We start from the raw sequence: 24,241 nt of genomic DNA on the forward strand, positions 1-24,241 counted from the left end.
AGCTCCTCAGACAGTGAGTTACTATACCATACCACTAACCCTGGAAACAAGGTCATCAGCTCCTCAGACAGTGAGTTACTATACCATACCACTAACCCTGGAAACAAGGTCATCAGCTCCTCAGACAGTGAGTTAATATACCATACCACTACCACTAACCCTGGAAACAAGGTCATCAGCTCCTCAGTGAGTTACTATACCATACCATACCACTAACCCTGGAAACAAGGTCATCAGCTCCTCAGACAGTGAGTTACTATACCATACCACTAACCCTGGAAACAAGGTCATCAGCTCCTCAGACAGTGAGTTAATATACCACTACCACTAACCCTGGAAACAAGGTCGTCAGCTCCTCAGACAGTGAGTTACTATACCATACCACTACCACTAACCCTGGAAACAAGGTCGTCAGCTCCTCAGACAGTGAGTTACTATACCATACCACTACCACTAACCCTGGAAACAAGGTCGTCAGCTCCTCAGACAGTGAGTTACTATACCATACCACTACCACTAACCCTGGAAACAAGGTCATCAGCTCCTCAGACAGTGAGTTAATATACCATACCACTACCACTAACCCTGGAAACAAGGTCGTCAGCTCCTCAGACAGTGAGTTACTATACCATACCACTAACCCTGGAAACAAGGTCATCAGCTCCTCAGACAGTGAGTTACTATACCATACCACTAACCCTGGAAACAAGGTCATCAGCTCCTCAGACAGTGAGTTACTATACCACTACCACTAACCCTGGAAACAAGGTCATCAGCTCCTCAGACAGTGAGTTACTATACCATACCACTAACCCTGGAGACAAGGTCATCAGCTCCTCAGACTGTGAGTTACTATACCATACCACTACCACTAACCCTGGAAACAAGGTCGTCAGCTCCTCAGACAGTGAGTTACTATACCATACCATACCACTAACCCTGGAAACAAGGTCATCAGCTCCTCAGACAGTGAGTTACTATACCATACCATACCACTAACCCTGGAAACAAGGTCATCAGCTCCTCAGACAGTGAGTTACTATACCATACCACTAACCCTGGAAACAAGGTCATCAGCTCCTCAGACAGTGAGTTAATATACCACTACCACTAACCCTGGAAACAAGGTCATCAGCTCCTCAGACAGTGAGTTAATATACCATACCACTACCACTAACCCTGGAAACAAGGTCATCAGCTCCTCAGACAGTGAGTTACTATACCATACCACTACCACTAACCCTGGAAACAAGGTCATCAGCTCCTCAGACAGTGAGTTACTATACCATACCACTAACCCTGGAAACAAGGTCATCAGCTCCTCAGACAGTGAGTTAATATACCACTACCACTAACCCTGGAAACAAGGTCATCAGCTCCTCAGACAGTGAGTTACTATACCATACCACTACCACTAACCCTGGAAACAAGGTCATCAGCTCCTCAGACAGTGAGTTACTATACCATACCACTAACCCTGGAAACAAGGTCATCAGCTCCTCAGACAGTGAGTTACTATACCACTACCACTAACCCTGGAAACAAGGTCATCAGCTCCTCAGACAGTGAGTTACTATACCATACCACTACCACTAACCCTGGAAACAAGGTCATCAGCTCCTCAGACAGTGAGTTACTATACCACTACCACTAACCCTGGAAACAAGGTCATCAGCTCCTCAGACAGTGAGTTACTATACCATACCATACCACTAACCCTGGAAACAAGGTCATCAGCTCCTCAGACAGTGAGTTACTATACCACTACCACTAACCTGGAAACAAGGTCATCAGCTCCTCAGACAGTGAGTTACTATACCATACCACTAACCCTGGAAACAAGGTCATCAGCTCCTCAGACAGTGAGTTACTATACCATACCATACCACTAACCCTGGAAACAAGGTTATCAGCTCCTCAGACAGTGGGTTACTATACCACTAACCCTGGAAACAAGGTCATCAGCTCCTCAGACAGTGAGTTAATATACCATACCACTAACCCTGGAAACAAGGTCATCAGCTCCTCAGACAGTGAGTTACTATACCATACCACTAACCCTGGAAACAAGGTCATCAGCTCCTCAGACAGTGAGTTACTATACCATACCACTAACCCTGGAAACAAGGTCATCAGCTCCTCAGACAGTGAGTTACTATACCATACCACTACCACTAACCCTGGAAACAAGGTCATCAGCTCCTCTGACAGTGAGTTACTATACCATACCACTAACCCTGGAAACAAGGTCATCAGCTCCTCAGACAGTGAGTTACTATACCATACCACTAACCCTGGAAACAAGGTCATCAGCTCCTCTGACAGTGAGTTACTATACCATACCACTAACCCTGGAAACAAGGTCATCAGCTCCTCTGACAGGCTGGACTTGCTCTTCCAAACTGCTCTGTGAACAGTGACATGGGCAACAGCTCCCTCTCCTGGACAGTACTGGTCATTACTGCTACTACCCATACACCACCACCAGCAACATACCACCCTGCATCCCACTGCGGGTTTTCCTCTAACCTAAGCAGGGTCTGTCCTGGTTGGTCCCTGGATGGGAGATCAGATGCTGCTGGAAGTGGTGTTGGAGGGCCAGTAGGAGGCACTCTTTCATCTGGTCTAAAAAATATAAAAAATGCCCCAGGGCAGTGATTGGGGACTCTGCCCTGTGTAGGGTGCTGTCTTTCGGGTGGGACGTTAAAAAGGTGTCCTGATTCTCTGTGGTCACTAAAGATCCCATGGCACTTATCGTAAGAGTAGGGGTGTTAACCCCAGTGTCCTGGCTAATTTCCCAATCGGGCCCTCAAACCATCATGGTCACCTAATAATCCCCAGTTTACAATTGGCTCATTCATCCCCTTCCTCTCCCCTGTAACTATTCCCCAGGTAGTTGCTGTAAATGAGAACGTGTTCTCAGTCAACTTACCTGGTAAAATAACATTTTTTTAAAAACATCATTATGACGAGGATCCCTTTGACAGTACCGATCGTTATTACTACCCATACTGCACCATGACAGACCGTAGGTCGTATCTGAGCTCCTCCCTTTTTGATCAGTTTACATATTGCCCTGATGTAACATCACGCCTGTGATTTTTTGTTTTTGTTTAAATGGTAGACTCAGCAATTTGTTGTGTGAAGCGATAGGCTTGTCTTGTCGTTGATTTGTTCCGCAGCAATTCTCCTGACAGCCCCCCCCCCCCCCTGTGTCCAGGTATCTTCAGGAGGTGGGTTACACCGACACCATCCTGGATGTGAAGGCTCAGAGGGTGCAAACCCTGCTGGCTATGGCTGGAGCCGGTGGGGGTCGACCCGGGGAGAGGACCGGGCCAGAGAGCCCTCTGGTCAACGGGACAGACACCGTACCTAAAGGCACCGACACTGAGGGAGGGTGGGTATACAGGACTGCACTCAACACTGTGATATAATTACTTGAAGGCAAAAACACCTCAGAACATTAATGTGAATGTCCTTTCTAGTAATTCTATTTCTATGACCTAGTGAAACCGATCAGGATGGTGGATCAGGCTAGCTCTGGCCTGCTAGCTCCGGCCTGCTCGCGGTTATCATGCTAGCTCCGGCCTGCTCGCGGTTAGCAGGCTAGCTCGGGCCTGCTCGCGGTTATCAGGCTAGCTCCGGCCTGCTAGCTCCGGCCTGCTCGCGGTTATCATGCTAGCTCCGGCCTGCTCGCGGTTATCAGGCTAGCTCCGGCCTGCTCGCGGTTATCAGGCTAGCTCCGGCCTGCTCGCGGTTATCAGGCTAGCTCCGGCCTGCTCGCGGTTATCAGGCTAGCTCCGGCCTGCTCGCGGTTATCAGGCTAGCTCCGGCCTGCTCGCGGTTAGCAGGCTAGCTCCGGCCTGCTCGCGGTTAGCAGGCTAGCTCGGGCCTGCTCGCGGTTAGCAGGCTAGCTCGGGCCTGCTCGCGGTTAGCAGGCTAGCTCGGGCCTGCTCGCGGTTAGCAGGCTAGCTCGGGCCTGTTGACATTCGGAACACAGGAAATAGATGTAAATGTTTCTCCTGAGTCCGTTAACAAATGGCCTGAACAGACTCTTCCATAATGCTGCTAATACTGTCCCAAATATGCTACTGCAGTGTAGTGGAACAGGCATGATGTCCAATCCCTCTGTCTGTGTGTGTGTGTGTGTGTGTGTAGGAAGACTGGGGTGTCTGAGTCCAGTGTTGTGCCGGACACCTTCAGGTTCTACTGTGATGAAGACGATGATGAAGATGGTGCAGGGTTGGATCGGACTGTCATGGAACAGACAGGACCTACGGGGACCGTAAGGCTCACGCGCTACACACTATATACACACACACACACACACGCTATACACACACACACACACACACACACACACGCACGCTATACACACACACACACATACACACGCTATACGCACGCTATACACACACACGCACGCTATACACGCACGCTATACACACACGCTATACACACACACACGCTATGCACGCACGCTATACACACACACACGCTATACACACACACACACACACGCTATACACACACACGCTATACACACACACACACACGCTATACACACACACACACACGCTATACACACACACACACGCTATACACACACACACACGCTATACACACGCTATACACACGCACTACACACGCTATACACACACGCTATACACACACGCACACACGCTATACACACACACACACACTCGCTATACACACACACACACGCTATACACACACGCTATACACACACACACGCTATACACACACACACACGCTATACACGCACGCTATACACGCACGCTATACACGCACGCTATACACGCACGCTATACACACACACACGCTATACGCACGCTATACACGCACGCTATACACACTCGCTATACACACACACACACGCTATACACACACGCTATACACACACACACGCTATACACACACACGCACGCTATACACGCACGCTATACACACACGCTATACACACACACACACACTATGCACGCACGCTATACACACACACACGCTATACACACACACACACACACACACACACACACACACACGCACGCTATACACACACACACACATACACACGCTATACGCACGCTATACACACACACGCACGCTATACACGCACGCTATACACACACGCTATACACACACACACGCTATGCACGCACGCTATACACACACACACGCTATACACACACACACACACACGCTATACACACACACACACACACGCTATACACACACACACACACGCTATACACACACACACACACGCTATACACACACACACACGCTATACACACACACACACGCTATACACACGCTATACACACGCACTACACACGCTATACACACACGCTATACACACACGCACACACGCTATACACACACACACACACTCGCTATACACACACACACGCTATACACACACGCTATACACACACACACGCTATACACACACACACACACTCGCTATACACACACACACACGCTATACACACACGCTATACACACACGCTATACACACACACACGCTATACACACACACACGCTATACACACACGCTATACACACACGCTATACATGCACGCTATACACGCACGCTATACACGCACGCTATACACACACACACGCTATACGCACGCTATACACGCACGCTATACACACACGCTATACACACACACACGCTATGCACGCACGCTATACACACACACACGCTATACACACACACACACACACGCTATACACACACACACACACACGCTATACACACACACACACACACACGCTATACACACACACACACACGCTATACACACACACACACGCTATACACACACACACACGCTATACACACGCTATACACACGCACTACACACGCTATACACACACGCTATACACACACGCACACACGCTATACACACACACACACACTCGCTATACACACACACACGCTATACACACACGCTATACACACACACACGCTATACACACACACACACACTCGCTATACACACACACACGCTATACACACACGCTATACACACACGCTATACACACACACACGCTATACACACACACACGCTATACATGCACGCTATACATGCACGCTATACACGCACGCTATACACGCACGCTATACACACACACACGCTATACACACACGCTATACACACACACACGCTATACACACACGCTATACACACACACACGCTATACACACACGCTATACACACACACACGCTATACACACACACACGCTATACATGCACGCTATACATGCACGCTATACACGCACGCTATACACGCACGCTATACACACACACACGCTATACACACACGCTATACACACACACACGCTATACACACACACACGCTATACACACACGCTATACACACACGCTATACACACACACACGCTATACATGCACGCTATACACGCACGCTATACACGCACGCTATACACACACACGCACGCTATACACGCACGCTATACACACACGCTATACACACACACACACACTATGCACACACGCTATACACACACACGCTATACACACACACGCTACACACGCACGCTATACACACACGCTATACACACACACGCTATACACGCACGCTATACATGCACGCTATACACGCACGCTATACGCACACGCTATACACGCACGCACACGCTATACGCACGCTATACGCACACGCTATACGCACACGCTATACGCACGCACACGCTATACACACACGCTATATACACACACACACACACACGCTATACACACACACGCTATACACACACACACACACACACACACACGCTATACACACACACACTATACACACACACACGCACACACGCTATACACACACACACACACGCACACGCTATACACACACACACGCTATACACACACACACGCACACGCTATACATACACACACACACGCTATACACACACACACACACACGCTATGCACACACACACGCTATACACACACACACGCACACGCTATACATACACACACACACGCTATACACACACGCTATACACACAGGTGTGCATCATACACACATTTAGCTAAAGCCTTTTCCTTCTGAACGCACGCTATACATGCACGCTATACACGCACGCTATACGCACACGCTATACACGCACGCACACGCTATACGCACACGCTATACGCACGCACACGCTATACACACACGCTATACACACGCACACGCTATACACACACGCTATACACACACACACACACACACACACGCTATACACACACACGCTATACACACACACACGCAATATACACACACACGCAATACACACACGCAATACACACACACGCTATACACACACACACGCTATACACACACACACACACATACACGCTATACACACACACACACACACACACGCTATACACACACACACACACGCGCTATACACACACACGCACACGCTATACACACACACGCTATACACACACGCTATACACACACACACGCTATACACACACACACGCACACGCTATACACACACACACGCTATACACACACACTATACACACAGGTGTGCATCATACACACATTTAGCTAAAGCCTTTTCCTTCTGAAGTTGATGATACCAGATCAGTCAATTAAAATAACTGAGCTGACAATATCAGAATGTAACCAGCAGTACAACGTCGCTCTGTCCCCTAGATGGTGAGGAAGAAGCCACCATCGTCATCATCACCGGCCCTCAATATGGACACTAGTGAGGACCCTGATGCAGAGGACGCACTGAAAGGCTTCGACTTCCTGTCCAGCCCTGACAACATGGACACATCGCCTGAGTCCCGCAGCGCTGCGGACGGGACGGACTGGGGTGAGGGGGGGGGGGGGACGGACGGACTGGGGGGGGACGGGACGGACTGGGGACGGGGGGTGCGGGAAGGGGAGAGATTGGGGTGGGGGGGGGACTGGGGTGAGAGGGGGGGGGGGGGGACAGGGTGAGTGAGAGGGGGGACATATATATATACCTGCCTCTTACCTGATCATTCCCAGACTAGCCTTTTATTTAAATATGTATATATATAGTCCGATCCTGAACAGGTCTGGTTTTGTCCCTCTGTAGAGAAGGAGGAGCAGTCTGCCATGTCAGAGGCCTGGGACGTGGACCAGGGTTTGATAACCAAACTCAAGGAGGAGTACAGGAAGGAGCGCAAGGGGAAGAAGGGGGGAAAGAGTAAGTTATCTATCCTCTTCCCTGAACTTCTCCTCTCTGTCCTCCTCATCTCCTCCTCGTCTCTTCCCTGTCCTCCTCTCCTCCTCGTCTCTTCCCTGTCTTCATCTCCTCTCCTCCTCGTCTCCTCCCTGTCCTCCTCTCCTCGTCTCCTCCCTGTCCTCATCTCCTCTCCTCCTTGTCTCCTCCTCCTCAAAGATTCAAATAAAGAATAAACTTCTCATCTTTCTCCTCACTTATTTTAGCTTGTCTGTTATTATTCATCCTACCCGCCCCGCCATCTTCAACTCTTGTCTGTCTGTCTCTGAATGTGTTTTAGTCGTTCCTTTATTTCCTTGTCCTTGTTTGTTTCGTTGTTAACCCAATATAGATAATTATTTGTGTTAAAGTAATGTGCATCTTACAGAACCTCTACATGACCTAGTCTGCCAGGGATCAAAAACGAACTCAATCATATTGACTCAGCATCATCTTGAAGTAGTGTCCGATACAGCACATGGAATCCACTCAACCTTCATGGTAACATTAGATGCACAACTTAGATACTGACATTATGAGTCCTTAGCGACAGGCGGTACATTCTGAGTCCTTAGCGACAGGCTGTACATTCTGAGTCCTTAGCGACAGGCTGTACATTCTGAGTCCTTAGCGACAGGCTCCTCCTGCTTCCGTGGCCTCCTCCTTCCTGCTTCCGTGGCCTGCTGCTTCCTGCTGTCGCGGCCTGCTCCTTCCTGCTGTCGCGGCCTGCTCCTTCCTGCTGTCGCGGCCTGCTCCTTCCTGCTGTCGCGGCCTGCTCCTTCCTGCTGTCGCGGCCTGCTCCTTCCTGCTTTCGCGGCCTGCTCCTTCCTGCTTTCGCGGCCTGCTCCTTCCTGCTGTCGCGGCCTGCTCCTTCCTGCTGTCGCGGCCTGCTCCTTCCTGCTGTCGCGGCCTGCTCCTTCCTGCTGTCGCGGCCTGCTCCTTCCTGCTGTCGCGGCCTGCTCCTTCCTGCTGTCGCGGCCTGCTCCTTCCTGCTGTCGCGGCCTGCTCCTTCCTGCTGTCGCGGCCTGCTCCTTCCTGCTGTCGCGGCCTGCTCCTTCCTGCTGTCGCGGCCTGCTCCTTCCTGCGGTCGCGGCCTGCTCCTTCCTGCTGTCGCGGCCTGCTCCTTCCTGCTGTCGCGGCCTGCTCCTTCCTGCTGTCGCGGCCTGCTCCTTCCTGCTGTCGCGGCCTGCTCCTTCCTGCGGTCGCGGCCTACTCCTTCCTGCTGTCTGTCCTCTCATTGTTGTATTTTTGTTGTCTTCATCCTTGTGGGGGTGTTTGTCAGGATGCCCCCCCCCCCCAACAACCCCTCGACATCATGGACCTCTTTTCCTCCCCTTTCAGTTTGAACATATATAGACACTCAACTGCTGTCAGGCTCTGTTTTCCTCTATACTGTAGTAATGTCCTCTGCTCTCTCTTCTCCCTATCAGTATACACTACTGGTCTCTCTCTGTTAACATTTTCCTCCTACCTGTTTTCTCTCCCAAGGACCTAACCGGTCTAAGCTCCAGGACATGCTGGCCAACCTGAGGGACCAAGAGGACATGAGTCCCAGAGAACCCTCCTCTTCCCCCCAGGCCCGCTCCAACGCACCCAGGCTCAACGAGCAGCACCAGGACAACCGTTCGGACGAAGGTACAGACCTGTTTGTCTCTCTGTCCCCGGTGTCTCTCTCTCTCTGTGTCCGGTGTCTCTCTCTCTGTGTCCGGTGTCTCTCTCTCTGTGTCCGGTGTCTCTCTCTCTGTGTCCGGTGTCTCTCTCTCTGTCCCCGGTCTAATCACTCGGGTTTCAAAATTAAGAAAAGGTTCCTAAAGTTAGCTGTTTTTCCAGTTTCTTCTCAGTTGAAGGATTTCCTTCCTGCTTATTCCTCTCTGATTCAGGGAATTCTCTAGCCTGGATTTCTGAGAGAAAAAAACCCCCAGGAAACAGTTTTTGGGATTGTTTTCAGAAGTTGGCATTTGCCCTGTGTTATGTCCGTAATATTGTCAGTGTGTCATGGCTTCCTTCCAGGTAGTAACTGTGTTTTTCTCTTCCAGTGGAGGTGCTGACCTTCCCTCCTTCCTCAGGAAAGTCCTTCATAATGGGTCCTGATGAGAACATGGAGGCTGAACTGCGACTTGGGGAGCTGGCTGGTCTTACCATCGCCAACGAGGCTGATAGCTTGGCGTACGATGTGAGTAACACCTCTTGAGTAGCCCTTTGTACTAAAATACAATCACAACTTTCATTCCTGTTCCCAAGAACTCTTAAGGCTAACCGCCACAACGGCTACCGTCCTGTAGCACTCACATCTGAAGGGACATGGTTACTATGGCGGGAGATTATAGTATGGGTTTTAAAGTGCTTCAATGGACCGTGAAGGACATCACATTACACACTATCCCCCTCATGCACTTAAAGACGTGATGAATTTTATTCATATATTGGAACTAGTGGATTATATGGAGGCTTAAATATCAAGCTAGTTGTCTTGACTACTTTCTTATGTCCTTCTCGCTGTCACCAAATGTTTGATTGGGGACAAAATGCGGTTCGTCCCCGTAAAATAATGGGAATGCACATTCCTCTTACAGATTTTCCCCGAGGACATTGGGGACTTGTTTAGTACCAGGACAGAAGAATCTAGAACTGACTTTTTCCCTACATAACCTAGGTACAGCAGATCCTCCTTATTGTACGGGACACTTTTAAATGTGCCTTCAGAGGCCCTGTAATTCAGTACTCATCAATAAAACAACTATTTAGGTCAGAAGAGCTCATATTAACAAAGGAAAATGGAAAGACTAACAGAACAGTTAGATAGCATTAAAAACTGTATCGTAAAGGCACAGAATAAGTTAGAGGAAAAACAACAAGAAATTGAGGAACTTAAGAAAGGTCCACTGTAATAGATTATAAAAATAAAGCTAACTGGATGGAATATGGGGAGAAATGCACCAAATTATTTTTCAATCTTCAGCATAGAAATGCTACCAAAAAGAATTTACTGAAACTCGTTACAAATGTATTTTATATATTTTCTTAATTTACTAGGCAAGTCAGTTAAGAATATATTCTTATTTTCAATGACGGCCTAGGAACAGTGGGTTAACTGCCTGTTCAGGGGCAGAACGACATATTTGTACCTTGTCAGCTCGGGGATTCGATCTCGCAACCTAAAGTATTCAGACCCCTTCATTTTGTTACGTTACAGCCTTATTCTAAAATGGAGTCGGTTCATTTTCCTCATCAATCTACACACAATACCTGATAATGACACAGTGAAAACAGGTTTTTAGAAATGTTTGCAAATTTATAAAATAAAAACGGATACCTTATTTACTTAAGTATTCAGACCTTTTGCCTATGAGACTCGACATTGAGCTCCGGTGCATCCTGTTTCCATTGATCATTAGTCATCCTTGAGATGTTTCTACAACTTGATTTGGAGTCCACCTGTGGTAAATTCTATTGATTTAGACATGATTTGGAAAGGCACACATCTGTCTATACAAAGGTCCTACAGTTGGCAGTGCATGTCAGAGTAAAAACCTAGTCATGAGGTTGAAGGAATTGTCCATAGAGCTCCGAGATAGGATTGTGTTGAGGCACAGATCTGGGGAAAGGTACCAAGAAAATGTCTGCAGCGTTAAATGTCCCCAAGAACACAGTGGCCTCCATCATTCTGAAATGGAAGAAGTTTGGAACCACCAAGACTCTTCCTAGAGCTGGCCACCCGGACAAACTGAGCAATCGGGGAGAAAGGCCTCGGGGAGGTAACCAAGAACCTTACCTGACAGAGCTCCAGAGTTCCTCTGTTGAGATGGGAGAACCTTCCAGAAGGACAACCATCTCTGCAGCACTCCACCATTCAGGCCTTAATGGTAGAGTGGCCAGATGGAAGCCACTCTTCAGTAAAAGACACATGACAGCCGGCTTGGAGTTTGCCATAAGGCACCTAAAGGACTCTCAGACCATGAGAAGGAAGATTCTCTGGTCTGATGAAACCAAGATTGAACTCTTTGGCCTGAATACCAAGTGTCACGTCTGGAGGAAACCTGGCACAATCCCTATGGTGAAGCATGGTTGTGGCAGCATCAAGCTGTGGGGATGTTTTTCAGCAGTAGGGACTGGGAGACTAGTCAGGATTGAGGGAAAGATGAACGGAGCAAAGTACAGAGATCCTTGATGAAAACCTGCTCCAGAGCGCTCAGAACCTCAGACCGGGGTGACGGTTCACCTTCCAACAGGACAACGGACCCTAAGCACACAGTCAAGACAACACAGGAGTGGCTTCGGGACAAATCTCTGAATGTCCTTGAGAGGCCCAGCCAGAGCCCAGACTTGAACCTGAACTCTGATCTCTGAAGAGACCTGAAAATAGCTGTAGAGTGACGCTCCCCATCCAACCTGACAGAGCTTGAGAGGATCTGCAGAGAAGAATGGGAGAAACTCCCCAAATACAGGTGTGCCAAGCTTGTAGCGTCATAGGGTGTAATCACTGCCAAAGGTGTTTCAACAAAGTACTGAGCAAAGTAATTATGTAAATGTAATATTAAATTGAATGTTTTTTAATACATTTAACATTTCTAAAGCTGTTTTTGCTTTGTCATTTTGGGGTATCGTGTTTAGCTTGATCAGGATTTTAAAAACAATATTTATTTTGTTAATGTATTGTCCTTTGAAAGGCTGGTAATGGCACACCAACTCCATCATCCCAGACACCCTAGACCATTCGAGTTTGCACGCTGCCCTTACCCACCTAAAAAAGAGGAAAATCTACTGTTCATTGACTACAGCTCAGCGTTCAACACCATTTGTTCCCTCAAAGCTCATCGCTAAGCTAAGGACCCTGGACCTCCTGACGGGCCACCCCCAGGTGGTGAGGGTAGGCAACAACACATCCCCGCCGCACTGACCCTCAACATGGGTGTGTGCTAATTCCCATCCTGTACTCCCCGTTCACCCACGACTGCGTGGCCACTCACGACTCCAACACCGTCATCAAGTTTGCTGACAAAACGGCGGTGGTAGACGGCCTACAGGGAGGAGGTCGATGACCTGGCAGTGTGGCGCCAGAACAACAACCTCTCCTTCAACGTCAGTCAGACCAAGGAGCTGATCGTGGACTACAGGGAGGAGGTCGATGACCTGGCAGTGTGGCGCCAGAACAACAACCTCTCCTTCAACGTCAGTCAGACCAAGGAGCTGATCGTGGACTACAGGGAGGAGGTCGATGACCTGGCAGTGTGGTGCCAGGACTACAACCTCTCCTTCAACGTCAGTCAGACCAAGGAGCTGATCGTGGACTACAGGGAGGAGGTCGATGACCTGGCAGTGTGGTGCCAGAACAACAACCTCTCCTTCAACGTCAGTCAGACCAAGGAGCTGATCGTGGACTACAGGGAGGAGGTCGATGACCTGGCAGTGTGGTGCCAGAACAACAACCTCTCCTTCAACGTCAGTCAGACCAAGGAGCTGATCGTGGACTACAGGGAGGAGGTCGATGACCTGGCAGTGTGGTGCCAGAACAACAACCTCTCCTTCAACGTCAGTCAGACCAAGGAGCTGATCGTGGACTACAGGGAGGAGGTCGATGACCTGGCAGTGTGGTGCCAGAACAACAACCTCTCCTTCAACGTCAGTCAGACCAAGGAGCTGATCGTGGACTACAGGGAGGAGGTCGATGACCTGGCAGTGTGGCGCCAGAACAACAACCTCTCCTTCAACGTCAGTCAGACCAAGGAGCTGATCGTGGACTACAGCAAACGGAAGGGCGAGCCACGCCCCCATAGTAGCGGAGTGGGTCGAGAGCTTCAAGTTCCTCGGTGTCCACATCATTCAGGACTTAAACTGGTCCACTCAGTCGTGAAGAAGGCGCTACTGCACCTCTTCCCCCTCCAGCTGGTTGAAAAAAATCCTCAGTTCCAAAGCATCAAACCCATCTTGATTGGCTGCATCACTGCTTGGTACAGCAGCTGCACTGCCCGCGATTGGGTGGCGGGTGCGGCTCCAGGACGTCACTGGGGACGAGCCTCCTGCCGTCCAGGCCCTGTATATCAGGCGGTGTGAAAGGAAGGCCCGGACTCCAGCCGTCTCTGCTTCCGCTGAATATTTACATTACTGATGTCCTGAATATTGACATTACCGATGTCCTGAATATTTACATTACTGATGTCCTGAATATTGACATTACCGATGTCCTGAGTATTTACATTACTGATGTCCTGAATATTGACATTACCGATGTCCTGAATATTGACATTACCGATGTCTGACTATTTACATTACTGATGTCCTGACTATTGACATTACCGATGTCCTGAGTATTGACATTACCGATGTCCTGAGTATTGACATTACCGATGTCCTGAGTATTGACATTACCGATGTCCTGAGTATTGACATTACCGATGTCCTGAGTATTGACATTACCGATGTCCTGAGTATTGACATTACCGATGTCCTGAGTATTGACATTACCGATGTCCTGAGTATTGACATTACCGATGTCCTGAGTATTGACATTACCGATGTCCTGAGTATTGACATTACCGATGTCCTGAGTATTGACATTACCGATGTCCTGAGTATTGACATTACTGATGTCAGAATATTGACATTACCGATGTCTGTCCACTCAATACCTTCCTCAACTACATCAAGCACTTGGGAATACTGCACACTAAATGCGTTAACAAGAGATGAAAATGATTACTGTCTACTTCCACAATTTATCTACCCATAATCCACGGCGTTTCCCCCTCCTCAGATGTCCAACAACAAGGATGCCCTGAGGAGGACGTGGAACCCCAAGTTGACCCTGCGTAGCCACTTTGACGGGGTCCGAGGTCTGGCGTTCCACCCCATAGAACCGGTTCTGGTCACCGCCTCAGAGGACCACACGCTGAAGATGTGGAACCTGCAGAAGACTGCCCCCGCCAAGAAGTAAAACTGACCTATAACTCAGTGTCTACTTCACTAAAGTAGAGACTTAGACTAGAGACCTTCCTTTCACCAGGTATGGAGTCCAATTGGGGAGAATTGGAATTTCAATTTACTTCCTGAATTGAATAAATCAAATTGAAATGGACTCTAAACCTGATGAGAGCAATGTCTTGTTCAAAAATGTATTTGACCTTTTCATACAGTCCAGATTGTCTACAAAGTTTACAGGTCACCATTTGTCTCGGTCTTTATCTCCAGGAATGCCTCTGTAGATGTGGAACCCATGTACACGTTCAGGGCCCACCAGGGTCCAGTGCTGTGTGTTGTGATGAGCAGTACAGGAGAGCAGTGTTTCAGTGGAGGGCTGGACGGCACCATTCAGAGCTGGAACACACCGAACCCTAACCTAGACCCATACGATTCATACGGTAGGAACAGAGGGCTGGCTGCCTGTATCTCTCTCTCTCTCTCTCGGGCTCCCCTGTCGCTCTCTGTCTCTCTCGGGCTCCCCTGTCTCTCTCTCTCTCTCTCTCTGTGCTCCCCTGTCTCTCTCTTTCTCTTTCTCTCTTTCTCGGGTTGCTCTCTGGCGGTTTCTCTCTTCTTCCCTTTTGTAAAAATCTGTGTAGGGGATTCAGTCCTGGACTCATAGCTACGTGTAGCAAGTTTTCATTGGTTCGAATGGTCTATACATTGAGCCTGAAACAGGATACTTGTTATTTGGCCATTGGCCCAATTTTACTGCAAGGTATTCTTATTGGTCAGCCACAGGCTAGGGTTGGGGGTTATAAATGACATCATGTTGATCTGACAGCGGGTACCTGGAGAGAGGAGAGATTGCTTCCTTGTTGAACAGGCCAATCTTGTTCTGTGGAGAAACACTGAGGACAGGGAAGAATAATAATCTACTTCTCAGCATAGCATCTTTGATTCGTTCTCTTTGAATAAACCTATTTTTAACCCCCTGATTTGCTTTTGGGGGTCTGTGTTATTGAAGAGCAACATCAACTGCTAACACTTTGTCTCTCTCTCTCAACATGTGTAATAGAGCCGTCTGTCCTGCGTGGGGCGCTGTGTGGTCATACTGACTCGGTGTGGGGTCTGGTGTACAGTGGTGTTCATCGGAGACTCTTGTCTTGCTCTGGAGACGGCACCGTCAAACTGTGGGACGCCTCCGATACCAAGCCTGCCCTGGTCACCTTCCAAAATAAAGGTACACAGACAGGCTCTGGGACGCCTCCAACACCAACCCAGCACTGGCACACTGTCATTTTTCCCCCTTCCCCCTGTTCATTTTCTGTATTTTGGAATTCATACCTCTTGGAACTACCCATCCCGGATCCGGGAGAATTGTCATCAACAGAAATTTCTAAATAAGAGTCCCTTCCTGATTGGATTTTTCTCAGGCGTTCACCTGCAATATCATTTCTGTTATACTCACAGACAATATTTTTACAGTTTTGGAAACTTTAGCGTGTTTTCTATCCTAAGCTGTCAATTATAGGCATATTCTAGCATCTGGTCCTGAAAAAATAGCCCGTTTTTTTACTTTGGGAACGTTATTTTTCTCCCAAAAGGGAAAATAGTGCCCCTTTAGTTTCAAGAGGTTAACATGGCCTTGCACTCCATGAATTGTGTTTGTATGTTCATGATATAAAAATTCTGTGGTGAAATCAACTGATATGGTTGAGTGACTTTTAACGGAATAGTCATGTGATGAGTAAAAGGATGTGTTGACCGGAACTACTGGTGTTTTAACCCAGAGAATGGCGTGCGTTTGTCTTGCTTCCTGCTTCAGAATTTGGCGTGCCGTCCTCAGTGGACCTGCTCTGCAGTGACCCCGCCCACATGGTGACATCGTTCACCAGCGGTCGGATTGGCCTGTTCAACATGGAGACACAGCAACTAGTGCTCAGCCTGGAGTCTGCTGCAGATACGGGTAGGTCTGGAGGGGAGCAGGAAGATGGGTGGGTGGGATGGTCAGATTGGCCTGTTCAACAAGGAAGCAATCTCTCCTCTCTCCAGGTACCCGCTGTCAGATCAACAAGGTGCTGAGTCACCCCACCCTACCCATCACCATCACCGCTGAAGAGGACAGACACATCAAGTTCTTCGACAACAACACAGGTTACACAACCATTTTACTGGTCTACATACAAACGTGTCCTCCACACAGAACTAAGTAGGATCTCAGTGGTCCTCCATCAGTCCTCTGGCAGTCGTCCAGTTTTTACTCCTCTTGATCCAGTTTGGTTTAACACAGCAGTTTGTTTTTAAAAGTAGAGTGAGTACACTTAAACTGATGCATTCACAGAAAGCAGAAACACATATATATATATATATATATATATATATATATATATATATATATATATATATATATATATATATATATATATATATATATATATATATATATATATATATATATATATATATATATCAAATTAACACATGTTGTCAATTTGAACTCTTCAGGAAAGCTGATCCACTCAATGGTGGCCCACCTGGATGCTGTTACCAGTCTAGCTGTCGACCCCAACGGGCTCTATCTGATGTCTGGCAGTAAGTAGCGAACAACTCTCTAATGATTTCTAACATTTTATTACTGCGTGCAATGGTAGGAGAGTCCCTTATGAGCATATGACAGACCTTATGAAACAGTAGGGGGCCTAGAGCTGAGCCCTGGGGGACACCAGAGCTGTATATTTTATTAAACAGTAGGGGGCCTAGAGCTTAGCCCTGGGAGACACCAGAGCTGTATATTTTATTAAACAGTAGGGGGCCTAGAGCTGAGCCCTGGGGGACACCAGAGCTGTATATTTTATTAAACAGTAGGGGGCCTAGAGCTGAGCCCTGGGGGACGCCAGAGCTGTATATTTTATTAAACAGTAGGGCGCCTAGAGCTGAGCCCTGGGGGACACCAGAGCTGTATACTTTATTAAACAGGAGAGGGCCTAGAGCTGAGCCCTGGGGGACACCAGAGCTGTATACTTTATTAAACAGGAGAGGGCCTAGAGCTGAGCCCTGGGGGACACCAGAGCTGTATACTTTATTAAACAGGAGAGGGCCTAGAACTTTATGTAAACTGCCTTGTCGCCCAACTACTGTTCACCTTCCTCTCCCCTCCCTCAGGTCATGACTGTTCTATTCGTCTGTGGAACCTGGAGACTAAGACGTGTATCCAGGAGTTTACAGCTCACAGGAAGAAGAATGATGAGTCTATCCATGACGTGGCCTTCCACCCCTCTAAGGCCTACATCGCCTCCGCCGGGGCAGACGCTCTTGCCAAGGTGTTCGTATGACGAGGACCTATCACAGCCCACCGACACGGCCTCCCAGCACCAGGGACCAATAGAGACACAGGAGGGGCGGGACCTTAAGAAACGGGTGTGTGAGGTTCCACGCAGACTTCCCCCTCATATATCACCTCTCACACTACTGGTTCCCTGTTTTGACTGGTGGATGATGCAGCCAATAGCCACTTCTAAGCCCCAGACTAGGCCCGCCTCCAGAGGGATAGGGCCAGGGCTGTGGTTGGCTCAGAGGTCTGTTAGGGGAACTGCGATTGGGCACAAGGCTTCCTCATCCTTGTGCAATCCAAGCAGGCCCCTGGGTATGACCGGCCACAAAGACCCTCTTTCTCGAATCGGGGGCCAATGAACACCCACACAGACTGATACTATTGTCTTCAGACTAACCTTATGGTCTGTCTTCCCTTCACAGCTAGCGAGGGCGTTGAAGACAGACAGACAGGTGTTTTATAGTGTAGTCTCACTAGAGAGGTGGAGCACCATGCCCTACCCCCTCCTCATGTCATCATGCCCATTAACCAGAAACCCAAGCCCACCCCCATTTCCCCAATCTCTAGGCCCAGACTTCTCCCTTCAGATCAGGCCGTCTGCTCCCTGGTCCCTCCTTCTCCTCCAAGTCACTTTCAGTGTTGTATTGGAGATGCTGGCTGGCTGGCTGTCTTACGATGGAAGCATCTCGCTTTTCCCCTCTGTCTCCCCGGGCCGACTCTGTCTCCCCGGGCCGACTCTGCCTCCCCAGTCTCTACCCACCCACCAGCCAGCCAGTTTCTCTCTCTGCTTTCCTTTTAAAAATACTTATTAAAAAATGTGCCTTTGCTTTAAAAAGGAACCAGAAGTTCTTTAACAGAGCATCTGTTTTTGCGGCGGGCAGACAGCGTTGATAGGGAAAGGTTGTCACGATGGTGTCCATTTTAACTAAAATATTGGATGTAGAATTACAAATACGTATAATAAACAAAACATATATTAAGTCTTAAAACTGACTGTGAGTTTGAGTGCTCTTTTTTTTAAAAATATATATAAAAAGCATGGGTGGAAATAAGCCTTGTCCCCAGATCAGTTTTGTTCTGTCTTGCCATTGACCATATAAGAGTTGAAAAGAAAAGCACTAACAGGTCTGGGACCAGGGTAGAAGGGAATCAGCCAAACTGGCAGAGCTAAACAGACGATCAAGTTAATATTTCCTATTTGTTAGAAGAATTCCTTGTTTATAAAACTGTACTCTGCAACAACAACAACATGTTTCCAAAGTAAACCATCTGGTTCTACAATAGGAGTTTTAAGTATGTTGGTCCATCTTTACAATGCCAGCCACTGAGTTTGGCCTGCAGTGTGCTCAGTGGCCACTGAGTTTGGCCTGCAGTGTGCTCAGTGGCCACTGAGTTTGGCCTGCAGTGTGCTCAGTGGCCACTGAGTTTGGCCTGCAGTGTGCTCAGTGGCCACTGAGTTTGGCCTGCAGTGTGCTCAGTGGCCACTGAGTTTGGCCTGCAGTGTGCTCAGTGGCCACTGATGTGTGAAACGTCTCAGAGTAGGGAAGCATCCCAAATGGCACCCTATTCCCTATATAGTGCACTACTTTTAGGGTCCATATGTTCCTGGTCTAAAGTAGTGCACTATATAGGGAATAGGGTGCCATTTGGGATGCTATCCCCGAGAGCTGTAGTACAGTACAATATGTTATGTTCATACAAAAAGCAACCCAAATCCATCAAAAATATCCATGTAACATACAAGTTCAAATGAGCTATTTTCTCAGACCGTAACGGTCACTTGGTTTGTATATGAAAGTCTGTTCTCATTAAAACTGCTGTAAAATATTTTGTTTCTGTCCGTGATTTTGAGAGAGAGATTTTACAACCTGTGAATTGAGAGACCCGGGACGGAGGAGGGGAGAGGATGTTTTGATTCTCTCTGATTTTTACACCATTTTCGTTGTAGATAAATGTAATGGTTTTTCTTCCTGCAGCATTGTATCCTCTAGTTCTTGTCACTTTCCCCAAACTCTTGTTTTGGAGATCCTGTTTGGAGGATGTTCTTGTTCCCTCATGATTGGGGCTCCCGAGTGGCGCAGCATCTCAGTGCCTTGAGGAGTCACTACAGACACCCTGGTTCAGAATCCAGGCTGTATCACAACCCGGCCGTGAGTGGGAAGCACAATTGGCCCAGCGTCGTCCTAGTTTGGCCTGGTGTAGGCAGTCACTGTAAATAAGAATTTGTTCTTAACTGACTTGCCTAGTTAAATTTAAAAAAATAATTCCCAGAATCTTCCAACTGTGTTAACTTGGGAATTTTGCAGTTTTTTCTCTTAGTTGTGTGTGTTTGTATGTAATGTTTGGTATAGAACAGGAACGATGGTATAGAGACAGCTGTCCAGTCCATGACAAAACTGATACGTTACTAGAATCTAATATAGCTGCACACAAATATATACAGATTTGAAGTTTTTGCATATGATTACTCTGGTAACAAGTACCTCTTCTGTCACTGAATAATATCACAACAATATTTTTTTATTTATTTATTATAATTTTATTAAAAATCGCATTTAAAATATTGATCAAATATGTATTTGAAAATGACAAGGCTTTTTAATATGTATATGTACAAACAGGATAAAAAATAAAAACAGGGAGATTATATAAATACTCAGAACAAACCAATATCAGCCATGTGAACAAGAAGGAAGCACATTATATTGGAAGAATAGAGGGAGGAGAGTAGAACTGGGTTGTGTTCATTAGTCACCCAATGGATGAAAATGGACTGAAACAGGGAGGGACTACTTGAATCTGTCCAATAAGAAACTCATTTTCATTTTTTCCCCTTGTTAAATGTTTTTGCTACGATGTGCACTAATGAATACGACCCTGGTTTAGTTTGTGAGGAACACTGTTAAGGTTAAAAGTATTAGTTTGATCTATTTATAGGTACAGTATCAGAGCTGGTAGAAAACGACAACTTCCTCTTGAAGCGTTTCTTTCATCTGACCATGTGTTCATCTGACCATGTGTTCATCTGACCATGTGTTCATCTGACCATGTGTACATCTGACCATGTGTTCATCTGACCATGTGTTCATCTGACCATGTGTACATCTGACCATGTGTTCATCTGACCATGTGTTCATCTGACCATGTGTTCATTTGACCATGTGTTCATCTGACCATGTGTTCATCTGACCATGTGTTCATCTGACTCTGACCATGTGTTCATCTGACCATGTGTTCATCTGACCATGTGTTCATCTGACCATGTGTTCATCTGACCATGTGTTCATCTGGCCATGTGTTCATCTGACCATGTGTTCATCTGACCATGTGTTCATCTGACCATGTGTTCATCTGACCATGTGTTCATCTGACCATGTGTTCATCTGACCATGTGTACATCTGACCATGTGTCTGACCATGTGTCTGACCATGTGTTCATCTGACCATGTGTTCATCTGACCATGTGTTCATCTGACCATGTGTTCATCTGACCATGTGTTCATCTGACCATGTGTTCCTCTGACCATGTGTTCCTCTGACCATGTGTTCCTCTGACCATGTGTTCATCTGACCATGTGTTCATCTGACCATGTGTTCATCTGACCATGTGTTCATCTGACCATGTGTTCATCTGACCATGTGTTCATCTGACCATGTGTTCATCTGACCATGTGTTCATCTGACCATGTGTTCATCTGACCATGTGTTCATCTGACCATGTGTTCATTTGACCATGTGTTCATCTGACCATGTGTTCATTTGACCATGTGTTCATCTGACCATGTGTTCATCTGACCATGTGTTCATCTGACCATGTGTACATCTGACCATGTGTTCATCTGACCATGTGTACATCTGACCATGTGTTCATCTGACCATGTGTACATCTGACCATGTGTTCATCTGACCATGTGTACATCTGACCATGTGTCTGACCATGTGTTCATCTGACCATGTGTACATCTGACCATGTGTTCATCTGACCATGTGTTCATCTGACCATGTGTTCATCTGACCATGTGTACATCTGACCATGTGTTCATCTGACCATGTGTTCATCTGACCATGTGTTCATCTGACCATGTGTTCATCTGGCCATGTGTTCATTTGTTTTGATTAAAAGACAGTTAGGAGCCAGTTAGAGTTCCCAAGTAAGACATGTTTTCTAATTGGACATGCGAAAAGCTGCTAAAGATGTTACCTGCAGGTTTAAACCTGTGCTAGTTAGCCGCTAACATGCTAAATCAGAAGTGTGGCCCCTTCAGGTTTAAACCTGTGCTTGTTAGCTGCTAACATGCTAAATCAGAAGTATGGCCCCTTCAGGTTTAAACCTGTGCTTGTTAGCTGCTAACATGCTAAATCAGAAGTGTGGCCCCTTCAGGTTTAAACCTGTGCTTGTTAGCTGCTCACATACTAAGTTAGAAGTATGGGTCCTTCATGTTTAAACCTTTGCTAGTTAGCCACTAACATGCTAAATCAGAAGTATGCGTCCTTCAGGTTTAAACCTGTGCTTGTTAGCCGCTAACATGCTAAGTCAGAAGTATGGGTCCTTCAGGTTTAAACCTGTGCTTGTTAGCCGCTAACATGCTAAGTCAGAAGTATGGGTCTTTCAGGTTAAAACCTGTTATTGTTAAATCAAATCTCTTCTCTATAAAAGACCACACAGTATAAACACACATGGTCAAATTCTGATAAGACCATAATATGGCGTAATTCCCATAATGTGGTCTGATGACTGTCGGTCCTCTTCAAAGATAATTGTCTGCAGTCGTATCCCTTTTCCAACCTCAATCTACTGTAAAGCACCACATGGTATTTCTGCACTGTGTTATTAGGCCTTAAGAGGGAGTGCTAAGCACCATGTCCCCATAAGGCTATGACTCTCTATAAGCACCATGTCCCCATAAGGCTATGTCTCTCTGTAAGCACCATGTCCCCATAAGGCTATGACTCTCTATAAGCACCATGTCCCCATAAGGCTATGACTCTCGGTAAGCACCATGTCCCCATAAGGCTATGTCTCTCTATAAGCACCATGTCCCCATAAGACCATGTCCCCATAAGACCATGTCCCCATAAGGCTATGTCTCTCTATAAGCACCATGTCCCCATAAGGCTATGTCTCTCTATAAGCACCATGTCCCCATAAGACCATGTCCCCATAAGACCATGTCTCTCTGTAAGCACCATGTCCCCATAAGGCTATGTCTCTCTGTAAGCACCATGTCCCCATAAGACCATGTCCCTCTATAAGCACCATGTCCCCATAAGGCCATGTCTCTCTATAAGCACCATGTCCCCATAAGGCCATGTCTCTCTATAAGCACCATGTCCCCATAAGGCTATGTCTCTCTATAAGCATCAGATTATGTGGTGTGTTAAGACAGAAGAAGTAGTTTAGGCATGCTTTATAGTTTTTCCTGTAAGCATGAAGGTTGAGCTCAATTCAAATTTCAGTCAGCCAATTCAGGAAGTGATTTGAATTTAACATAAAAAATCAAATAAAAAGTTAAACTTTACCAATTAATAGTTTATCCTTTTTCAGTTTATTAAGAAGTGGAAAATAAAAGCACTTTTTTAAAAATGATTACATTTGGACTTTCAGTTTACTTCCTGAATTGACGGCCTTGGATTTGAATTGACCTCAACCCTGGTAAGCACCACGTCCAGGTGGTTCAACTTTTTCATCAGTTATGTTACATGATTAGGAGTGAGAACATTAAACACCCTCCCGTCCCTGACTGTTACTAGAACACCAACAACAG

At 47.1% G+C, this 24,241-nt stretch overlaps 1 protein-coding gene across 3 annotated transcripts in view; it reads left to right on the top strand.

Moving 5' to 3' along the window:
• The window catches only part of LOC110535007 (striatin), an 85,754-nt gene extending 65,451 nt beyond the window's left edge, over positions 1 to 20,303 (top strand). For 2 of the 3 annotated variants that reach the window (XM_036945954.2, XM_090201747.1), the window contains exons 5-17: positions 3,221 to 3,397; positions 4,159 to 4,285; positions 7,708 to 7,873; positions 8,123 to 8,233; positions 9,737 to 9,883; positions 10,285 to 10,421; positions 15,000 to 15,175; positions 15,434 to 15,603; positions 16,221 to 16,385; positions 16,971 to 17,111; positions 17,198 to 17,299; positions 17,651 to 17,737; positions 18,308 to 20,303. In XM_036945954.2, the coding sequence (XP_036801849.2) occupies positions 3,221 to 3,397; positions 4,159 to 4,285; positions 7,708 to 7,873; positions 8,123 to 8,233; positions 9,737 to 9,883; positions 10,285 to 10,421; positions 15,000 to 15,175; positions 15,434 to 15,603; positions 16,221 to 16,385; positions 16,971 to 17,111; positions 17,198 to 17,299; positions 17,651 to 17,737; positions 18,308 to 18,477 (1,876 nt within the window). In that variant the 3' untranslated portion in view covers positions 18,478 to 20,303. Of the gene's footprint in view, positions 1 to 841; positions 908 to 3,220; positions 3,398 to 4,158; positions 4,286 to 7,707; positions 7,874 to 8,122; positions 8,234 to 9,736; positions 9,884 to 10,284; positions 10,422 to 14,999; positions 15,176 to 15,433; positions 15,604 to 16,220; positions 16,386 to 16,970; positions 17,112 to 17,197; positions 17,300 to 17,650; positions 17,738 to 18,307 lie in introns of those variants that run through there. The other variant, XM_090201748.1, reaches the window with a different exon arrangement.
• Positions 20,304 to 24,241: the final 3,938 nt, after the last annotated feature.

This window comes from Oncorhynchus mykiss, chromosome 16 (genome assembly GCF_057628025.1).
Source record: "Oncorhynchus mykiss isolate SJ-2025 chromosome 16, ASM5762802v1, whole genome shotgun sequence".
Classification (NCBI taxonomy): Eukaryota; Metazoa; Chordata; class Actinopteri; order Salmoniformes; family Salmonidae; genus Oncorhynchus; species Oncorhynchus mykiss.